The sequence below is a fragment of the Ochotona curzoniae genome, unplaced genomic scaffold (assembly GCF_017591425.1).
Source record: "Ochotona curzoniae isolate NIBS_2020 unplaced genomic scaffold, NIBS_Ocur_1.0 contig_2688, whole genome shotgun sequence".
NCBI lineage: Eukaryota > Metazoa > Chordata > Mammalia > Lagomorpha > Ochotonidae > Ochotona > Ochotona curzoniae.
This window is the reverse complement of record NW_024465553.1, coordinates 24511775-24530731: the sequence shown is the minus strand read 5'-3', so window position 1 is coordinate 24530731 and position 18957 is coordinate 24511775. Positions and strand designations below refer to the sequence as shown.

At 43.2% G+C, this 18957-nt stretch overlaps 1 protein-coding gene across 1 annotated transcript in view; it reads left to right on the top strand.

Moving 5' to 3' along the window:
• Nucleotides 1–18957, top strand: part of SYNE2 (spectrin repeat containing nuclear envelope protein 2) — a 309068-nt gene that overhangs the window by 147689 nt on the left and 142422 nt on the right. Inside the window, exons 44-50 of the mRNA XM_040975466.1 lie at nt 84–393; nt 1583–1747; nt 3638–4006; nt 10575–10730; nt 11670–11935; nt 13345–15445; nt 18495–18817. Coding sequence (XP_040831400.1) covers nt 84–393; nt 1583–1747; nt 3638–4006; nt 10575–10730; nt 11670–11935; nt 13345–15445; nt 18495–18817 — 3690 coding nt within the window. The remainder of the gene's footprint in view (nt 1–83; nt 394–1582; nt 1748–3637; nt 4007–10574; nt 10731–11669; nt 11936–13344; nt 15446–18494; nt 18818–18957) is intronic.

Below are 18957 nucleotides of genomic sequence, written 5' to 3'. Positions count from 1 at the left end.
TTTTTGAAGTCCCCTTGTAATTGCCTATGTCTTTGCTGTGTAGTATATGTAATTTCATCTGTCAACTTTTTTGTAACATGTAGCCATCAAGAAATGCTTCTGCTAGAAGGAGAGAAATATTTGAAAAGCAAGGAGGACCTGAGGTTGATGCTCACAGACCTGAAGAAGAATCAAGAAGCCGGGCTAGCCCTGCAGCACGGTCTGCAGGAGAAGAAAGCTCAGTTGAATATTTATAAGAAGTTCCTAAAGAAAGCCCAAGACTTGACATCCTTGCTGAAGGAGTTGGAATCTCAAGGAAACTACCTCTTGGAATGCACTAACAATCCCAGCTTCAGCGAGGAGCCTTGGCTAGAGATAAAACACCTGCACAGAAGTCTGCTTCAGCAGCTTCAGGTGGGCGGTCCACGTGCAGTGCTCAGCTGTGGTTCCAAGGGTGCAGGATTTGTGGGTGCACCTGTTTCCACTGCTCTTGTTCTTTTGGTAAACCAAAAGCCCGCAACATTTAGCTTATTGTTTTTAGGTGAAAATGCAAGCGGCAGGCTAGGAGTAAAGATGTTGCTGGGATGTCTGCATTCCCTATTGGAGTGCCTGTGCTAAGTCCTGGCTCCCTCGTTTTTGCTCCAGCTCTACCATAGCACATCCTGAGAGGCACCGGACAGTGGCCCCAGGACTTGGGGCCCATGTTGCCCTTGTGGGACATTCAAATTTGAGTTTCCAGGTCCCCGCTTCAACGTCGTCTCGACTCAGCTGTTTCGGCAATTTGGGGAGTGAGTGAACCAATGGATGAATGCTTTTTTTCTTTCTGCCTCTCTCCTTCTCCCGGTCTATGTCTCTTTGTATCTGAAATGAATAAGCAAATAAAATGCTTAACAGCGGAGAAATCAGCCTAGTTTTGCTCTAGCAATCCGTTGGGTATTATTTGATGGCATCATTTCCCCTAATGGAAGTCTCCTCGGGGTAATTCTGCTGGGTTAGGTTGTTGGGTGCATTCCTAGGAAGGGGACAGTGGCAGAGAACTGTCCATCCATCTGTGAAGTGTCTGCTGTAGCTGCTTATGTCCCTTATTCTGCCTCCGCCACCTTCTCGGTGTCCTTCCCTTCTGCATTCAAGTGAGTTCAGACATAGAATGTCACCTCGTCTTAAAGAAATATGATCTCGTAGTAGAAATTTGTATGTGTCTTTGTAAACTGAAATTCAGATTCCGTTAAGGATTAGCAAGATGATGTGTTCTGTTCCACGCAGTTAGCAGGAGTTAGGCAGGGTTGAGGTAAGACCTGTTTGGGGCGGTTGTTTGGTTCAATAGTTTACAGGTTTTCAGGGAGAACATTTGAGGATGGTTTTGCTTTTGAGAAAGGAATGCTCTTTCTTAACGCATAGGGTGGGAGGTTGAGTCTTTGGAAATGAGATTTTTGTAGTAAGATATCTCAAATATGACTTCCTTGAAAGTTCTGGATGATTTACTGTCATGTGGCTGTTTCACGAGGAAGCTTACTGAAGCAAGTACTTAAGTTGGGTCATGATTTTCTGAGTGAAAAAAACTCAGAGAAATAATTTGTGACTTATTGATGGTCTTACTTTTCAGGATTCCGTGCAAAAGTTGGAAGGTCACGTTCAAGAACACCATTCCTACCAGGTTTGCGTCACAGACATGAATGCCACATTGGACAGTCTCTGCAAGGAGTTTTCCAGTTTTGCTGAGAAACCAGAGGCTCACATTGCAGCTGAGGAGAAACTGCAGAAACTGGAGGTATTAGACAATGTCCAGACATAGCAGACATTCTAAAAACATGTGTTGGATTTACGTGGCGTGAAGACTCTCTGACAGTGAAAACTGGGACCAGTCAAGGAAAAACAAGAATGTTCTTTAGTGGCCAAATCCATTCAACTTAATTGAACCATTACTACATTCATCTGCTTTTTGTTGCTGCAAGGAGATACGTGAAAGGTTTATTTAGCTTGGAGTTGTTGGCTTGGCAACTGGTGAGGGTGGCAATGATGGAGGTGTGTGGGAGAAAGGTCATTCAGGGACCCAGGAAGCAGAAAGGGTGGCTGGGCCCAATGTAGGCTTTTGAGGCCAACCTCTCAATTAGAACTGCCTTCAGAGGGATGTTCCTGCTGACCTAAGGACTTCCCTGTGGGTCTGCTGCCCAAAGGCCCAACATTGGAAGAAGCTTCCATCGCTGGGACCGGCATTGGGTACCGCAGTTAAAGATGCCTGTTGGAACACCCACATTCTGTGTTACTGCCTAGGGTTAAGTCATGGACTCTGCTCCCAATCATAGCTTCCCTAGTGTGCACCTGGGGATGCAGCAAGTGATGGGACCAATGGTTGGGCTTCTACCACCCAAACAGGAGACCGGGTCTGAGCTCCCGTTTCTTGATTTTGACTTGGCTGAGCCCTGTCTGTTATGAGCATTTGGGGAAGGAATGAACACACTGAGTAATGCACTCTTTCTCTGTGCCTCTCAACAAATAATTTTCTGTGGAGTCTCCACCCTCTTGATATCAGTATCTCATGGTTTGGGGTGTTCATACCTACATGAGACCAGTAGCCAAAGGTTGCTCAGGCCACAGCAAGCACCTTGACTCTCAGAGGCCCTTGGGTGTCTGTCTATGGCTCCTGGATGCTTCTGTCTCAGAGGCAACCTGATGATCCCAAGGATATGTACTATAAGACCTAGGGGGCGGTTGGGGGGTGGGGAAGTTTTAGGTTAGCGTTTTCATCTTGAGTGGCTAGAAGTGGTGTGATTTTTACTGTATTGTCATCCCCCAGGCCTAATGTAAAGAGATTGAATGTAATGTTTTTAAGACTCTCAGTCCACCTCCCACAGCTCCAATCACATGTGCTAAGGGACTGTGGCCCTTTCTGTACATCTTTCGAACATCTTTCCTGGTTTCTCATGACTTACACCCTGAGAGGTATCCTTCCCAGGAACACAAGGTGGAGTGTTTGCTCAGCCACTGCCTTCCCAGGGCCTCCTGGTTCAGCACTCATGATACAAGCTTGAGACCCGGGTATCCAATCCAGCAGACCATCCCTTTGACAATGGTGTGATGCTGAGTCAGGGCTGACTCCTGGTTTGGTAGTGGGAAGTTGCCAAGTGTGGCAGGTTCAAGACATTCAAGGTGCTGAATGGGTGCTGCTGATGTGGAAGGCAAGAGCCTTGCTCTCAGGAGTTCAGACTCTTGTTGAGGAACTTAGAGCTCAAAGGCTGCTCAGAAATTATCACCCTCCGACTTTTCATTGTTTTTTTTTTTTGTTTGTTTAGCATATAGAGTTTGAGACAAAGAGACAGAGGGCATGTGCCCATGAGTTGGTTCTCTGCCTGCAGCAGCCAAGCTGGGCCGGGCCAAAGCTAGGAACTGGCAGCTGGGAGCTCCGGTTAGGTTTCCCATGTGGATGGAAAGAACCTGATTATTGAGTCAACACCTGTGCCTTCCAGGGTGTGCATTAGCAGGAGACTGGAGTCAGGACCAGAGCCAGGGACTTTGTGAAAAGAGTTGATAAGTTGGCTTTAAAAAAAAAAAAAAGTATTTTCCACCAGCGAAGCTGATTATTGGCATTTTACAAAAGTGACCCGTCACCACCAATTGCTCTTTTAACAGCCTTTTGTAACCCTCCCTTCTCCACTCGTAGGAGCTAGAGAATCAACTCCGTTTACAAGACGACACTGTAGACAAGATTTCAGCTTTAGCAAAATCCGTCAAGCAAAATACGTCTTCCGCGGGCCAAAAGATGATTCAAGATGATGTAGAGGCACTTCAGCGTAAACAAAAGGATTTGGGAAGCCGAATTGAGTCTGCTAAGGAAGAGACGGAGAGTTGCCTCAACAATGTGCTCAGGAGGAAACACTCCACGGAAGAGAAGGAGAAGTTTCCTCTGCCTGATGGAGAACAGCAGGTCACTTGTGAGGCACCGGAGGCTGCTCCCAAGGAGGAGGAGGAAGGGGAGGAGGAGGAGGCAGCTGCGGTGGAAAAGTGGGAGGAAGACCAGGACACGAACCAGGTAAGCGCCCACAAAGGCACTCTGAGTCATTGCCGCTGCTGAGGAGGTGTGGGGCTCTGAAAAGAGGGCGGTGAATCAAGTGTTCTGATTTCACAATTAAATCCTCCATATGCGGGCTATTTATGAAGTCCACTTACTGAAAGAGCCTTTAGAAAACCATCCAGGCTTCAACGGTGAAACAGCCCCGTTTGGGCTGCTGAAATGTCAGTCATCAATTTCAGGTTATTCTTCTCCCTGATAGATAATCAGGTACACTTTCTTGGGTCAAGAGCACAAAGACAAATTAGAACTGGTGAAAGAAAAGAAAATGTGTTTCATCCTGGTTCTCAGAAAAAAAAAAAAATCCAGGAGCCCAATTACGTATATATGCCTTTTTTTTTTTTTTTGGTTGATTTTTTTTTAAATGGAATCAGAGACTATTTAAAAGCAATTGGTTTATTTCTTTTTCTTTCATTAACCCCATGTTGCAAATGGACTTTTCAATATTGGCACATCAGTTAGTGGGTGGATGGCAGCATCTAGGCTGGTGGTTCTCCCTGGGGAGAAGGAAGAAGGATGCTATTTGACTTCATTCTATTTTTCCCCCCAAATATTGACTTTTTTTTTTTGAAAGAGAAAGGGAGAGACAGAGAAAAAGGTCTTCCATCCCCTGGTTCACTCCCCAAACGGATGCTGTGTCCAGAGCTGTGTCGGTCCAAAGCAAGGAACCAGGAGCTTCTTCCAGGTCTCCCACATGGGTACAGGGACCAAAGGACTTGGGCTGTCCTCTGCTTTCCCAGGCACATTAGCAGGAAGCTAGGTCAGAAGTGGAGCAGCTGGAACATGAACCATTGCCCTTGTAGAATGCTGGCCGTGCAGGCAAAGGGTTGACTTCCTACGCCACTGTACCAGCTCCTCTTAATTTCATTCTGAACCCCCAAATGGGTGCATTTTCCTGCTGGTTCCAAAGTGCATTCTCGTGATTTATGGATCAAAATGGAAAAGGCAACAAAGGTTGTCTAGGGAGCTACCCTGGAAAGAAGCCCCCTGGCTGGCTGCTTCTCACAGTGCCAGAGACCAGCAGGACAGTACCCAAAATTAGGCCATTCTAGGGAGGCTCATCAGCTTGTTGTTTCAGAAACATGGTTTTTTTGGTGTTTTGGTTTTTTGGTTTTTTTTTTTTTTTTTTACTGTTTTGTGACCTGAATTTTTTCTGAATCAAAGTTTTCTATTTATTTATTTATTTATATTTGAAAGGTAGATTTACAGAGAGAAGGAGAGACACAGAGAGATCTTCTGTCTGCTAGTTGACTCCCTGAATGGCTATAGCAGTCAAAGCTGAGCCAACTGAAGCCGAGAGCTTCCTCTGGGTTCCCCACATGGGTGCAGGGGCCCGTGACCCTGAGCCATCCTCTATTGCTTTCCCAGGCCATAAGCGTGGAGCTGTAAGAGAAGTAGAGCAACGGGGACTAGAACTAGTGCCCAAATGGATGACAACACTGCACAGGACCCTGTGTTTCCTCTTTTCTCTACCATAACTACTGAGTGTGTTTACTTCTGTGTAGTTGGAGGGCACTTCTACAAGTTAAAAAAATAAATGGAATTAAATGGTAGTTTATTTTGGCACACATAACAAGTCCACTCATGAGCAGGATCTTCAAAATGTTAATTCAAATGCTTGTCATACACATTCTATATGGATCTCAAAAAGCATTTATCTGTTAATTCCATTTTCCATGAACTTCTGAAAGGGCCCTTGTGTTAGATTATATAATGTTAGGCTATGTAAGGTCAAGAGCTATCTTAAGGTTGAACTGCCAGTAAAAGAGATCAAATATAGGGGTCTGGCGGCATGGCCTAGCAGCTAAAGTCCTCAGCTTGAATGCGCCGGAATCCCATATGGGCACCGTTTCTAATCCCGGCAGCTCCACTTCCCATCCAGCTCCCTGCCTGTGGCCTGGGAAAGCAGTTAAGGACGGCCCAAAGCCTTGGGACCCTGCACCCACATGGGAGACCTGGAAGAAGTTCCTGGTTCCCGGCTTTACGGAGGATCTTCCTCTCTGTCTCTCCTCCTCTCTGTATATCCAACTTTGTAATAAAAATAAAGAAATCTTTTAAAAAAACCAGATCAAATATAGGCATAGATAAATATGATATAGGTGTATGTGACAAATACAGTAAATTAACATACTTAACTTAAACAGAATATATTGATTATATGTATTGAATATATATAATTAATATTTTAATGGAATTATACTAAATTCATTGAGTATATAAAAGCAAAATTTACTGACACTATAAGTCTGAATAATCTGAGACTACTGTAGTAATGAAGATGATTATTAACTCATTCAAAACACTCATCAGGACCTATTTGGCACCAATGGTTGCACCTGAAGGTGAGGATACAGTTACGATAGGTTCAAATTCAATGTCATAGAACATTCTCAATTACAATGGTTCCACTGAGGATCCCTTGACTTTTACTGTGATGTGAAAGTGATGCACGTTCAACAGAAATCGTAGTTTGAATCTTGCGTTTTGATCCTTCCCGGACTTGGTGATACACTCCCTGCTGCTCTCTCGTGCTGGGCGGCAGTGAGCGTGGATCCTGGTCAGCTGGCAGTCAGGAGAGGAAGTGACCCACACCGCGTGGTGCTCCGTGCAGCTAGGCTAGCGGCTGGTAGGTAGGGTGGGTGAAGTATGTGTTCCACTTAATGGTGTTTCTAAAATGGTGGCTTTGTCAGGAAGGACCCCGATCATACCTCCAGGAGCGTCTATACCTAAGAATCTTATGAATGTTCATGTTGGGTACCTTTAAATTCTGTCCACCTTAGAGAATTATCTTGAAAGTATGATTACACTTTGTAAAAAATCGCCATTGTCTATGTGGGTTTTTTTTTTTTTTGATACATTGTCAAGAATTACAGTTTAAATGAAGTAAGAGGCTATTTTACTTTTTATTGCTTTTGAGAAACAAAAAGACAGATCTTTCGCATACTGGTTCATTTCCCAAGTGCCTGACATGGCTAGACAGGAATGGATTGAGTCCAGGTCTCGCTTGCAGGTGTCAGGGACCCGAGTACTGAGCCATCCTGGCCGCCTCCCAGCGTCTGCATTAGCAGGGAGCTGGAACTGGAGAGCGAATTCAGGCATTTAGAGCTAAACTCCTGTTCCCACACGAGAGGTTGTTAGATGTGGACCTTGGTTGATTCTTTTTTAAAAGATTTATGTATTAGGAAGTAGAAATATGCAAAGAAAGGGAAAGAGAGAAAATGGGAGGAAGAGAAAGAGAACAGATGGATAAGAATCTCACATTGCTAGTCCACTCCCTAAGTAACTACAGCTGTCAGGGCAGGGGCAGGATGAAGCCAGCAGCCAGGAGCTTCTTCCAGGGCTCCCATATGGGTGCAGGGGCCAAGGATTTGAGCCATCTTTGCCTGCTTTTAGTCGGAAGCTGGATGGTAGGTAGAGCAGCCAGGATTTGAACCAATGGTGATAACAGATGCTGGTGTTTCAAGTAGCTACTTAATCTTCCATGCCTCAATGCCAGCCCCTGACTTTATACCTTTAATGCCAGATGACAGAACCCAAGGCAAAAAACAAAACAAAACAAAACAAAACTTAGCAACTTATTAGTCTGAAACGTATGGGTGTTTATGAGCCAAGATCCTACTGCATACTTTTGTACTTATGAATTTCTAAGAATTTTTAAATGTATCAGGTAGAAACATCACCCATTTTCTAGATGGAATAAGAAACAGACGAAAACATGGTACAAAGTGAGAGCTATCTAGTCTCTGAGGGTTTTAGATGTCCCTAAACACAAATGATAAAGAAGAAAATGAAGGAAACGTGTACATTTGCAATTTATTAGTTTTCTTTAAAATGCCACATTTACTGGCATTCAGTGATCTTTCTTGCCCCAATCCTCCCAAATGGCAATGTACATGACATAGTTGCTTTTACTAAAAGCTAAGCGGGAGGGAATTTGATCTTGTCTTTAATTGAGACAGTCTGTCTAGGGGCCTGGAATGGTGGCAGCCAGGGTTTAGCCACTTCTTGTGGTGTGGTTCAACAAACTCAAACGCTGTACTTCTGAGCCATCTTCCTGCTGATGAAAAAGATGCTCCCCTCCTATTTCAGGGTGCCCGGTTCAGGTCCTGGCTCTGGCTCCTGACCCCAGCTTCCTGCTAGTGCAGACCCGGGGTCAGCAGGTGATGGCTCACATTGCTGCCGGCCACTCACCTGGCTTCCCTAGGTAGATTTCTTTTGCTCTTATCAGCTTGTTCCCTAGTCTTCCCTCTCTCCCTTCCTCCCTTCTCTCATACATAATACATACATTTTTTTAAAAAAAAAAAAAAGATAGGGAAGACTCTGTAAGCAATTCATCTGTAACTTCTTGTGTTAATTTCCTGGTTTTGGGGCATAATTGCATTTCTGAATTTGTTTTTGTTAATTTCACAAACCAGTTGCTGAGACTTTGTAGTTCAGAATCATCTGTAGATCAGTCCTGGAAGGGAATGATCATGTGTATTGGCTCAATTGTCAGGGCTTCCGGGGAGCTAAGTGAGCAATCAAAGCGTGGAGTCCACACTAGAATGAGAAAGAAAGCCACTTGGCTTGAGAGAGTTTTCAGCTGTTTCACAGAGATTTGCTGTTTCGGGTGGTGCTTATCCTGGTAATTCAATAAAACAAAACACAGCAAACTGGGTGTGTGTAGCTGGGCCGTGCATCAACTCTGTCTTCAGACTGTACAGCTTTGCGCCCTCTGGTCTGTGTTTAAGTCTTGCTTCTTACTTGGGAGTGCTTTCCGCAGCCCTAGCTTCATTCCTTTCCAGGGCAAGTGCACCATATACATGTGCTTGCCATCTCCAAGCAGTGACTATTTGGGAACCTGCTCCTGAGGCTGAAAAAGAGGAGGCTGTCCACCGTCTTCTGGGCTAGCCCTCGTATTTCAGGTTAGGCCGCTAGAGTCCAGCAGAACATGGCTGAGACTCCACAGCATCCGGTCTGGAACACGGCTCTGATGCTGAGAGCTTCACTCTTGCACAAACTGCTCCACGGGTGGAAAACAGAGGCGGAGGGGTTAAATACATCCAGGCAGAGCCCTCAGTATCCTGTTGTGCCGTCTGACTCTGGGAGCTCTGTTGCGTTCTAGATGCTTTGTCCTGTGAATTCCAGCACTTGTTTCAAGTTACCACTCGCTCCTGATCTTCCTAGCATGTGTCCGGTCAACGGCGACTGGGTTGACAGGTCCTCAAGGTCTTTCCCCTCCACTCTGTAATACATTCTAAATCCTTGCAATAGAAGGCTATACAAGTCTCCTGTTTCTTTGATTTTAAGTCATCTCTAATGGTGATAATGCTTATGCTTAGGGTGTGTGTGTGTGTGTGTGTGTGTGTGTGTGTGTGTAACTGCTGAATAGTCGAAAGCTTTGGAGAAGAAAGAAATATCAGGTGCCACAGAAAATTCCCAGATAATGAAATTAAAATGTAAGTTCATTTGAGCATGAAAGAAGTTAGAAAGCCATGTAAAATCTCTCCCAAATAACCAATTCCTATAGACTTCTGGTGCTCCCTCTGAAAGGATAGCAAAAGATAAGTGGTTCTGAAAGAATCTTCTTGGAAGCCAATCGGTTCCCAGAGTCTGTAAGTGCCCTGACACGAGGCAGGCAGTGTTACCTTTCAGATTTGAAATGTTCATTTGAAGAAACCTGTTGGCTCTCATGTTAAAGTGGAAGTGAGGCATTTGGAGTTAATCAACAGATGAAGCTTTGGGGTCATTCTTGATTTCTAGCTGTAGTTTTCTCTGGCATTTGTTCATCAGGTGAGAGAGCCCAATAGGAACAGGTTAGTGGAGATGGGTTCTTCATCTCGCGTGCCCTTTGGAGGACCTCAGATTCTCACAGCTTTAGCCAGAGATGAAGTTACTCTGTATAGAATCTTTCTGCCTTACCCCAGTTGTAATTTTTACTGCTACCTGTTTTAAGGCATAGTTAGCTATTGCTATCATAACATACTGATATCACTTCTTTCTAGCTGTTTAAACTCCCCCTAGGGCCCAGTAAATGACATTACTTTCCTTGACACATAGTAAATAGCAAGTATAAATGGCTTTGAAAGGTTCATGGAATTAAAAGATGTTTGTTTTCCTGCAGCAAAATGTTGAAACACATGCATACAGGAGATCCCCAAGAAGTTCATGAAAAACACCTGCTATGATAGAAATTTTCTGGTTGAAACTTACTATTGCCACAATAAGTCTGTTTGGTAATTTTGTTTTTCCATGAAATATTTGAAACATCCTTATAAAAACATTGGAACTTTTTCCCCTCCTGTTACTGTTTTATGGAAGATTCTAGATTATACTTCTAAATAGAGGCATAAATAAATAATAAATAATTCCTGTCCTTTCTTGTCAGAAAACTTTTGTGGAAGAAAAAATGTCTTTGGAAGTGCCCAATTACACTTCTGCAGTCTTTAATCCAAGTAAACAGGAGCATCTGAAATGGTTTTACAAGAAAAATAAAAATTATTCACTTGGAAGGTAGACTGTTCAGCAATTAATCTTCTTATGTTTGCAGAATTCAGCTGTGGAGACCATTTTGTCAAAACAACTTTCAATTGATGCTCAAGAAAGCATGAAAAACAACGAGGATGAGCAGAAAGTTAATGAGCTACAAGATCAACCTTTAGAATTGGACATGATGTTAAGAAATGAACAATTAAAGGAGATAGAGGTATGAGAGCTTGGAAAACACTGCCAGCGTGATTGCATCGCCCATCCAGTGCAATACAATCTCTTTTAATTACCAAAAACTTGCTTGCACAGAGTGAAAAGTCTTATTTAACCTTTGCCTGATGCTCAGTGTGGTAACTATATAATTATGCACTCCTCAGCAAGTTGCATAAATCTTTTCATTTAGAAAATAAATGGAACTGTTTAATGAACACTTGTCTTCTTTCTCTCTCACAAAGTTCCTAAAAACTTGTTCAAGAAAATTTGAAGATTCTGACTTGTAGTCATGTGTATTCTACTAATTCTAACGGAGCCTGTTTATTTTTCCTAATGAGTAAAGTTCTTGGGTCTTTGTGTTTTGTTTTGTTTTAGTTTTCATCTGTGTTTACGTAGATATGTTTATGTATTTAATACACCTAAAGCTGTGTGCTCCAAAAATCCAATTCGTGGCTGAGCTCTTAAATGTGGAACTATAAGCGATCCCTTGCAATTCTAGCTAAGTTTACATTACAATAAGTATGTATTTAAAACAGCAAAGTGAGGTGATACAGGTAAATAATAAAAATCCGGTGAACCTTCCTTTAGTCATTACAGAATTTTGTAAGGTAGTAGGATGAAGTCTTAGTCTTGTTTTTAACATGATTCTAGGGGTCAAATACTTTTAAGTGTTAGATATTAGTTTGTGGACAAAGGGAATATGAGGGTATTTCACAAAGTTCATGGAGGACAGAATTCTAAAAAGGTTTATCTTGCTGTAGAGGAATTTTGAAAGCAGTACATCGTTTTTTCATCTCGTACCGTTTCCATGCAGCTTTTGAAGACTCTCTGTATTTAAAACATCGTCTTGGGATGGCATATGTTGCTTGAAGGGAGGAAGGAAGGAATGAAATGAGTGAATGAATGTATGCACATTTACTGGTTTTGCATGATTTGTTTTTAGGAGTTATTTACCCAGCTGGAAGCAAAGAAAGCCGCCATTGAAACGCTGGAACCAAACGCACATGTGAAGCAAGCTGAAAACAGTGTCATGAGTCTCCATGATACAAGATGCACAGCCCAGCACTTGGACAGGCTGCTTCAGGCACTTGTGACTTTGAAGGAAGATAAAGAAAGCCAGTATTGTCTCCTGCAAGATTTTCAGAAACAACTCACTGCAGCCCAATGCTCCAGGAAAGCCATGTTGACAGAGAAGGAGAGTGTCAAAGGGTGAGTGGGAGAATGGATGGCTTTATAGCCTTTTCCTGGCAGGTGTAGTCTCTGCCAGGAAGGGTGTTCAGAATTCATCCTGGGATGTGATGTCATGCCTTCAGAATTCTGCTAAAGCAATTCATCCCACATGGGAGCTGCCTTTGTCTGTTTTAGTTGCTGTCACAATATATCCATCAACTGTGTGGCTCATACCCATCAGGAGTTTATTTCTCACAGTCTGGGAGCTGGCAAGTCCAACTGAAAACCTGGTGGAGGGCAGGAATGTGGTGCAGAGTGAAGCTACTTTGGTGGATGCCCACCTCCCGTTTTAGAGTGCCTGCCTTTGAGCCCTGCCTCTTGCCTCTGACTTGGCTTCCTGCTAATATGCACTTAGGGAGGGAGCAGGTGATGGCTCAAGTCCTTGGAGATTAAGTTCCTGGTTCCTGGCTTCTGCCAGCCTCACATCTCAAGTGAACCAGTAGATGAAATGATTCTCTCTTTCTCTTCCTCCTTCCTTCCCTATTCCTGTCACTCTGCCTTTCAGAGAAATAAAAATAAACGAACAACCTCACAAATAAAAGGCTCTTGCCAACATCTTGCCTAGTGAGCATTCTCTAGTTCATTCTTCACATGGCAGAATGAACTAGCGGTGTCTCTGTTATTTTTTATAAGGCTCTAAACTCATTCACAAACGCTCCCCAGTCATGACGCGGTCATCCCCCAAAGGCCTTGCCAGCTAACACAGTGACATTAATGATTAGAATTTATTATCTTCTTTTAACATATGTACTCCTTTCAGCTTTGGAAATGGTGGCAAATTGTGGTATATTCTTACTGTGTAAATATATTCCCATTATTAAAAAAGTTGGTTTTATACTTTTACCTAAATAGGATTTTCTTTCTTTTCTCTTTTTAAGACTTATTTACTCAGAACCAGGATCATGGCTTAGCAGGTTGAGCCTCTGCCTGCCATGTCAGCCTCCCATATGGGCGTGGTTCATGTCCCATTTGTTCCATTTCCAATGCAGCTTCCTGCTAGTCTTCCAGTACCTTCCCAGGTGCCTCTTCGGGGAGTTGAATTGGAGGTGCAGTAGCTGTAACGTAGGAGTCGGCACCCAGAAGGCATTCTGTCATCACAGCTGGCAGCTTTGCTTACCACGGCACAACACCAACCCCTTCCTATGCTGTTCTTTGTTTTTATTATTAGTTGTTTTACAGATGAGTTTCTTACATTGCCACACGCTCATTGAAAGCTACAGGAGTGAAGAATCCAATTTTCACTGTAAGAGCTGAGTACTTTTAGAGACAACCTGCTTTCTTCTGTGAATTCAAAGCACAACTGATTTTTTTCCTTTGACATTAAATCACGTATTAATGTGCACTAAGTAATTAAATGTTAACAAGCTCTCTTTTTACCCTTTTTTTAGAGGATCCCTGGACGCTGCAACCTATCTGGACAAAGTGAAGGAATTGTTGGCATCCATAGAAAGAGAGAAAGGGTTTTTAAGCAAGCTGAAAATTGAGTGGGAAGATTTATCAAAACTTGTGACTGATATGGATAAGAAGCTGTTGGAAAGCCAGATGCAGCAGCTTGCACATGGCTGGGAGCAAGCAGAACAGCTGGTCCAAAGGAAGCGTTCGCAGCAAGCAGCGCAGTGTGCCGAGTTCACCTCCATCATGAGTCAGGTCCAGGACCTGGAGTGCTCTCTGCAGCGGCAGCAGCAGCGTCTGCAGTCATGGCTGCAATCCTCTGACAGTCAAGAGGGAATTCCAAGCGTGGTTGCCTTGGCTGCTGAGCTCCACACAACCAAGCAGCGATTTTCTGTCTTGAAGGGGCTAGCTGAACTGCAAATGAAGAGGATTTGGGGAGAAAAAGAAAACGTGATTTTGGAAGAGGCAATAAATAATTTGAAAAATCAGTGGGAAGCCTTGGAGCCATTAAATCTAGAGGTAGAAAATCAGATTAAGAAGTGTGACGTAAGGAGCAAAGTGAAGGAAGCCGCCCAGTGTGTTGGAAATCTATTGGGGGAACTCACTTCCCCAATTTCCCTTCTCCCGGAGGACATTGTTTCACAGATAAGAAAGTGCAAGGTGACACACGACAACATTCTGGATAAGCAGCAGACTCTGGAATCCTTGGTTGAGAAAATCAAAGATGGCATCTCTCATCTCCCATCAGATGAGAGCAATGATTTAAATGAACTCCTGGTGGATCTACAGAATCAATACCAAGCACTAGTTTTAAAATCAACTCAAAGATCCCAGCAATTAGAATGTCAGTTGAAGGAGAGAAGCAAGCTTTTTGGCATGATAGGGCAGGTGTATTGTACACTGCAGAAGAATGAATTGCTCATGATGGACAGGTTGGGTATGACCTCCACCGGGGCGGAGCTGGAGCAGCACCTGGTCACTTTGAGGGGATCCCAGGAGGAGCTGCAGGAAGCTGCCAACCTAATCTCTACACTGCTCCAGCAATTGAGCAACATCTGTGAAGGGATGAGTGTGTTTGAAAGACTGTTTCTGGATGATCAATTGAAAAATCTTCAGACAAGGGTTGGCCAAACACAGAGGTTCATTGAGAATTCATGTAGGGAAGTAGAACACAAGATCAGTTTTCTCAGGGCATTCCAGGAAAAAGTATCTTTACTTCAGAAGGAAGTTGACAGTATACAGCACAGCAAACTTGTGCTTAATCAAGAAACAGATCGAGATACTAAAAAAGAGCTTCATGGTCTCAAAGATAGACTCATAAGTGTTCAGCATTGCATCTTACAAGAATTGAAACTTAAAGAAGTGTTTGAGTGCATGGGACTAACATGGGATCATCCACAACTTGACCAACTGCAAGTCCAAACACTTGAGAAAGAAACACAACTTGAGGAGCAGATTAAGCGATTAAATGTGCTTGTGGCAGAGCGCAACAGGTTTCAGGAGGCACTAAGTAAGATGAAGTCTGCGGACTGGCACATTAAGAAGAGGGCCGAAGCCCTTGGGAATGCTCCAGATGCTTCACTAGAAACACGTCTGCTTGATGCTCAGATTCTAAGCCAGAGAATTGAGAAGGCCAAGTGCTTCCATGATGAGATGATAAAGATATTAAGTGAAAGTGAGGCCTTTGAGGATGCATTCAAAGAGAAAGAAATAGAACAAATCATGCAAAATGCAGAAGACAATGAGAAATTACACAAACTTCTCCAAAACACGATGCTAGAGTTCCAGCCAAAAGAAATAGATGAAAAGACTCTTCAGGACAAGCTAGAAAATTCTTTACGTACTTTAAATCAGATAAAATCTCAGTTGCAACAGCCTCTACTTATAGACCTGGATATTATACATATTCAAAATGAAAAGGACAGGTGTGAAGCTTGGCAAGAGCGAATTCAGGCAGAAGTGCCCATTCTTAAAGCTGTGCTTGCCCCTGAGAAAGCAGCAGGGGAACGCCCGCATGAGATGAGTGATGTGGATACAAAACTGGCTGACGTTGAAGATCTTCAAACGCAGCTTAGCACAAGCATTGATTTGCGCATGGTAAGTTATAATAAATCAATATCGGGGCTGTTAGGGCACCTATTTTTAATTTTGTGATTTGGGGTGTCACCCTAGTTGATATCTGTACTTCTAAAGAAATGATAGGCCCTGTAAGGTATAGGTCCTCCAACTGGGAAGAGCTATAATGAGCCGGTGTGAAATCCCGACTCATTCTGCATCTCAAGGCAATGCTCTGTGGTTTAGTAAAAACAGATGTGACATTTTTGTTTCTGTTTCGCTCATATCATCTATAGAGTTCAGAAAGTAGTGTGTGTGTGTGTGTGTGTGTGTGTGGTTTGTTGTGTTTCAACATAGTCAGGTGTTATGGAAGGATGAAGTTTTTTTAATAAAGTTTGGAAAAATAGAATGAAAAGACAAATTCATGTTGGTTCAAAAACATTTTGAAATCCATACCTACACAGGGTCTTCTCAAGGTTTAAGGAAAATGCACATTATTAAAAACTATGCTGGACTTTTTAAACTTACACCAAAAACAAACTTACCTTTTGATTCCATTTTCCCAGGAGCTTTTTGGAGTACTTATATATAGCATAGAGAAAAGAACACCAAAGGATATTTGTGTTTCAAAACTTAGAATGTGTTAAGCACTGTGTGAAACACTCTGTTTTTCATCTTCATAGCAACTTTGGTGAGACGAGTTCTATTGTTAATCCCACTTGAAATAAATTGAAGCTCAGAGCATGAAGATTTCCTCAGGGCCTTGCCACACTAACAGAAGCAGAATTCAAATACAAAGTTGTATGGTTCTGGAACAGGAAGTGTCAGATTAAAGCCCTTGGCTCAGACGCTACCAAGGGGCCTGATTTTTCTAAAGATGTATTTTTGTTGTTGTTGTTTTGTTTTTTAATTTAAAATGCAGAGTGACAGAAAGATACAGAGAAAAGATTGACCTTCCATCTGATGGTTCAGTCTCCACATGGCTGTAACATCCAGGCCTGGGACAGGTTGGAGCGAGAGGTTCCATATAGCTCTTCAGCACGAGTGACCAAGACACAAGGAGTTGGGCTATCATTACTGGCTTCCGGGTGCATTAGCAGGAAGCTGGATAGAGGAGCAGAGTAGCTGGGGCTTGAAGGAGACGCTCATGTAGCATGCGGACATCCCAGCTAGCTGCTTAACCCACTCTGCTATAATGTTCACCCCACAATTTTTGATTTTATACAGATTTATTGGATTACAGCATGACCATGTGTCTGTGTTGGCTTGGCTGCTCTTGGTGTCACTAGCAGAGTTCAGTAGTTGCAGTTGCTTGCTAGCCTCTATTGGAAGTGACTACTGTGTATTCCCTACCTTTCCTCTTGATAGCAAGGCCAATATTCTCAGCATCGCTAGAATTCAAACTGTATCCTTTTTAAAGTTTTGATTTATCTGAAAGACAGAGGTGAGAGACAAAGGTGGTTTATTCCCCCCCAAGTGCCTGCAGCAGCCAGGGCTTGATTAAGCTGATGCCAAGGGCTGCAAACTCAATCCTGAGTCTCCTGTATGAATGGGCGGGGACCCTTCTACCTGTGCTAGCACCTGGCCATTCCTAGGGTCTCCGTTATTAGGAGCAAAGCAGTGCAGTGTGGGATGCAGGCATCTTAACTGCTCAAACACCTACTGCTGCAGTGTGTATAACAATGCCTTGTGCAAGGAGTTGTCACGTTATTATTATAGAATAGGACAATTATCCACTTCCCTCATTCAAAGTTGTTATTAGATAATATATTTGAAATATGTGGAATGTGTTCAATTTTTCAGGTGTTTTTTCCTTTCCTAAGTTTTTTTTTAATAGAGAACTACAGAATATATTACCTATAATTCCCCTACTGTTAAAATTAACCCCAGACCTGTTTATGCCTATCTGGCTATACCTCTGGACCCATGAATCAACCTTTCACCATTTGATCTCTCCCTGCTTCCCTCCCAAGTCCCTGGTAACCAATATTATATTGCTAATGCCAGTGACTTTAGCTGTATTTTAGACTCCACAAAAGACACATCATGTGGTACTTTCTTGTCTTTGCCTGTCTTAATTCGCCTAAATACCCTCCCAGATCCATCCGTATCGTTGCAAATGACATGAATTCGTCTTTTATATGCAGTGTGTATGTACCATTTGATTTCTCCATTCATCAGTCTAGTACAGAAGTTTCAGAATAGGACCACATAGCAGTAAACATGATTCATGGAGGGTTATCTCGAATTTATTTTAGGTTTCTCTTTAAGAATTTGGAAACAGTCTTTGTGCAGAAGAAGCTATTCATCCTTTTTAAATTAGGCTTATTTTTATTCATTTGAAATGTGGAAAGACAGACAGACAGTGGTTCATTCCCCAGATGCCTCCAAGAACCTGGGCTGGGCCAGGTTAAAGCCAGGAGGTTAGAACTTGATCTCTGATTCTCATGTGGACCACAGGAAACCAAGTACTAGGGTCAGCTCCTGCTGCCCGCCCTGCCCCCGCCCCCCAGCACCCCTCAAAGTGTGGCTTAGTGGGAAGCTGAAGTCAGCAATGGAGCTGGGACTGGACGTGAGGCGCTTCATTACTGCTTGTGAGTGTCCTTAGATAATACCTTAAATGCTACGGCAGTTGCCCTTCCTTTATTTTTAAATAATGGTGTAATTTTGTCATAGTGTAAGAGTGAGAAACTAAGACTCAAAAGATGTAATAAATGCACCACAAAAAAAAAAAAAAACAAGAATAGATGGACCAGCATTAAGACCCAGCAGGTTAAGGTGCCATGTAGAATACCAGCATCCCATATAGGCCCTAATTTGAGACCGACTCCTCTATGATACAGCTTCTTGCTGTTGTGCCTGTGAATATGCAGCAGACAGACCAATACTGCCTGCCACCCACATGCTAGACGTGACTAGAGTACCTGTCTTCCAGCTGCAGCCTGGCCCAGCCATTGTGATCATTTGGGAATGAACCAGAGGATGGATGATATCTTTCAAATGAATGAATGAATCTTTAAAAAAAAAAACGTGAATGACAAAGTCCCCAACGTTCTGACAGTCTGTTCATAGCATTTAATCTATTCCACAGAATCTGTTGAATGATGCTTATGAAAATGTCACACGCTACAATGAAGCTGTCACCAGGGCAGCAGGGCTCATCGCCTCCCTTGGAACCATCCAGGCCTCCCGGACAGCTGACCTGGATAATCCGGAAGAATCCCTGGCCATGCTTCGCCACAAGCAGGAGGAGCTGGAATATACCCTGGCAGACATCCAGGGCCTCGCCACCAGGCTGGGAGCGGTCTGCAGCCCCCAGGCCAACTTACAGGTGCAGGGCACTTTACAAGATCTGGTTTCTAAGAAGTCAGCCCTGCAGGAGGCAGCCAGAGAAGCAGAGGCAAAGCTGGAAAGGTGGGTCCCCTGAAGAGGGCTCTTTTCTTTATAGTTAATATGCACACTTTGGAGATAATTTAGAAAAGGGAAAAAAAGAAAAGTAGAAGAAATCCATGATAAGCTAGCAAATGATGTGGGACCACAACTACTCCAAAGCT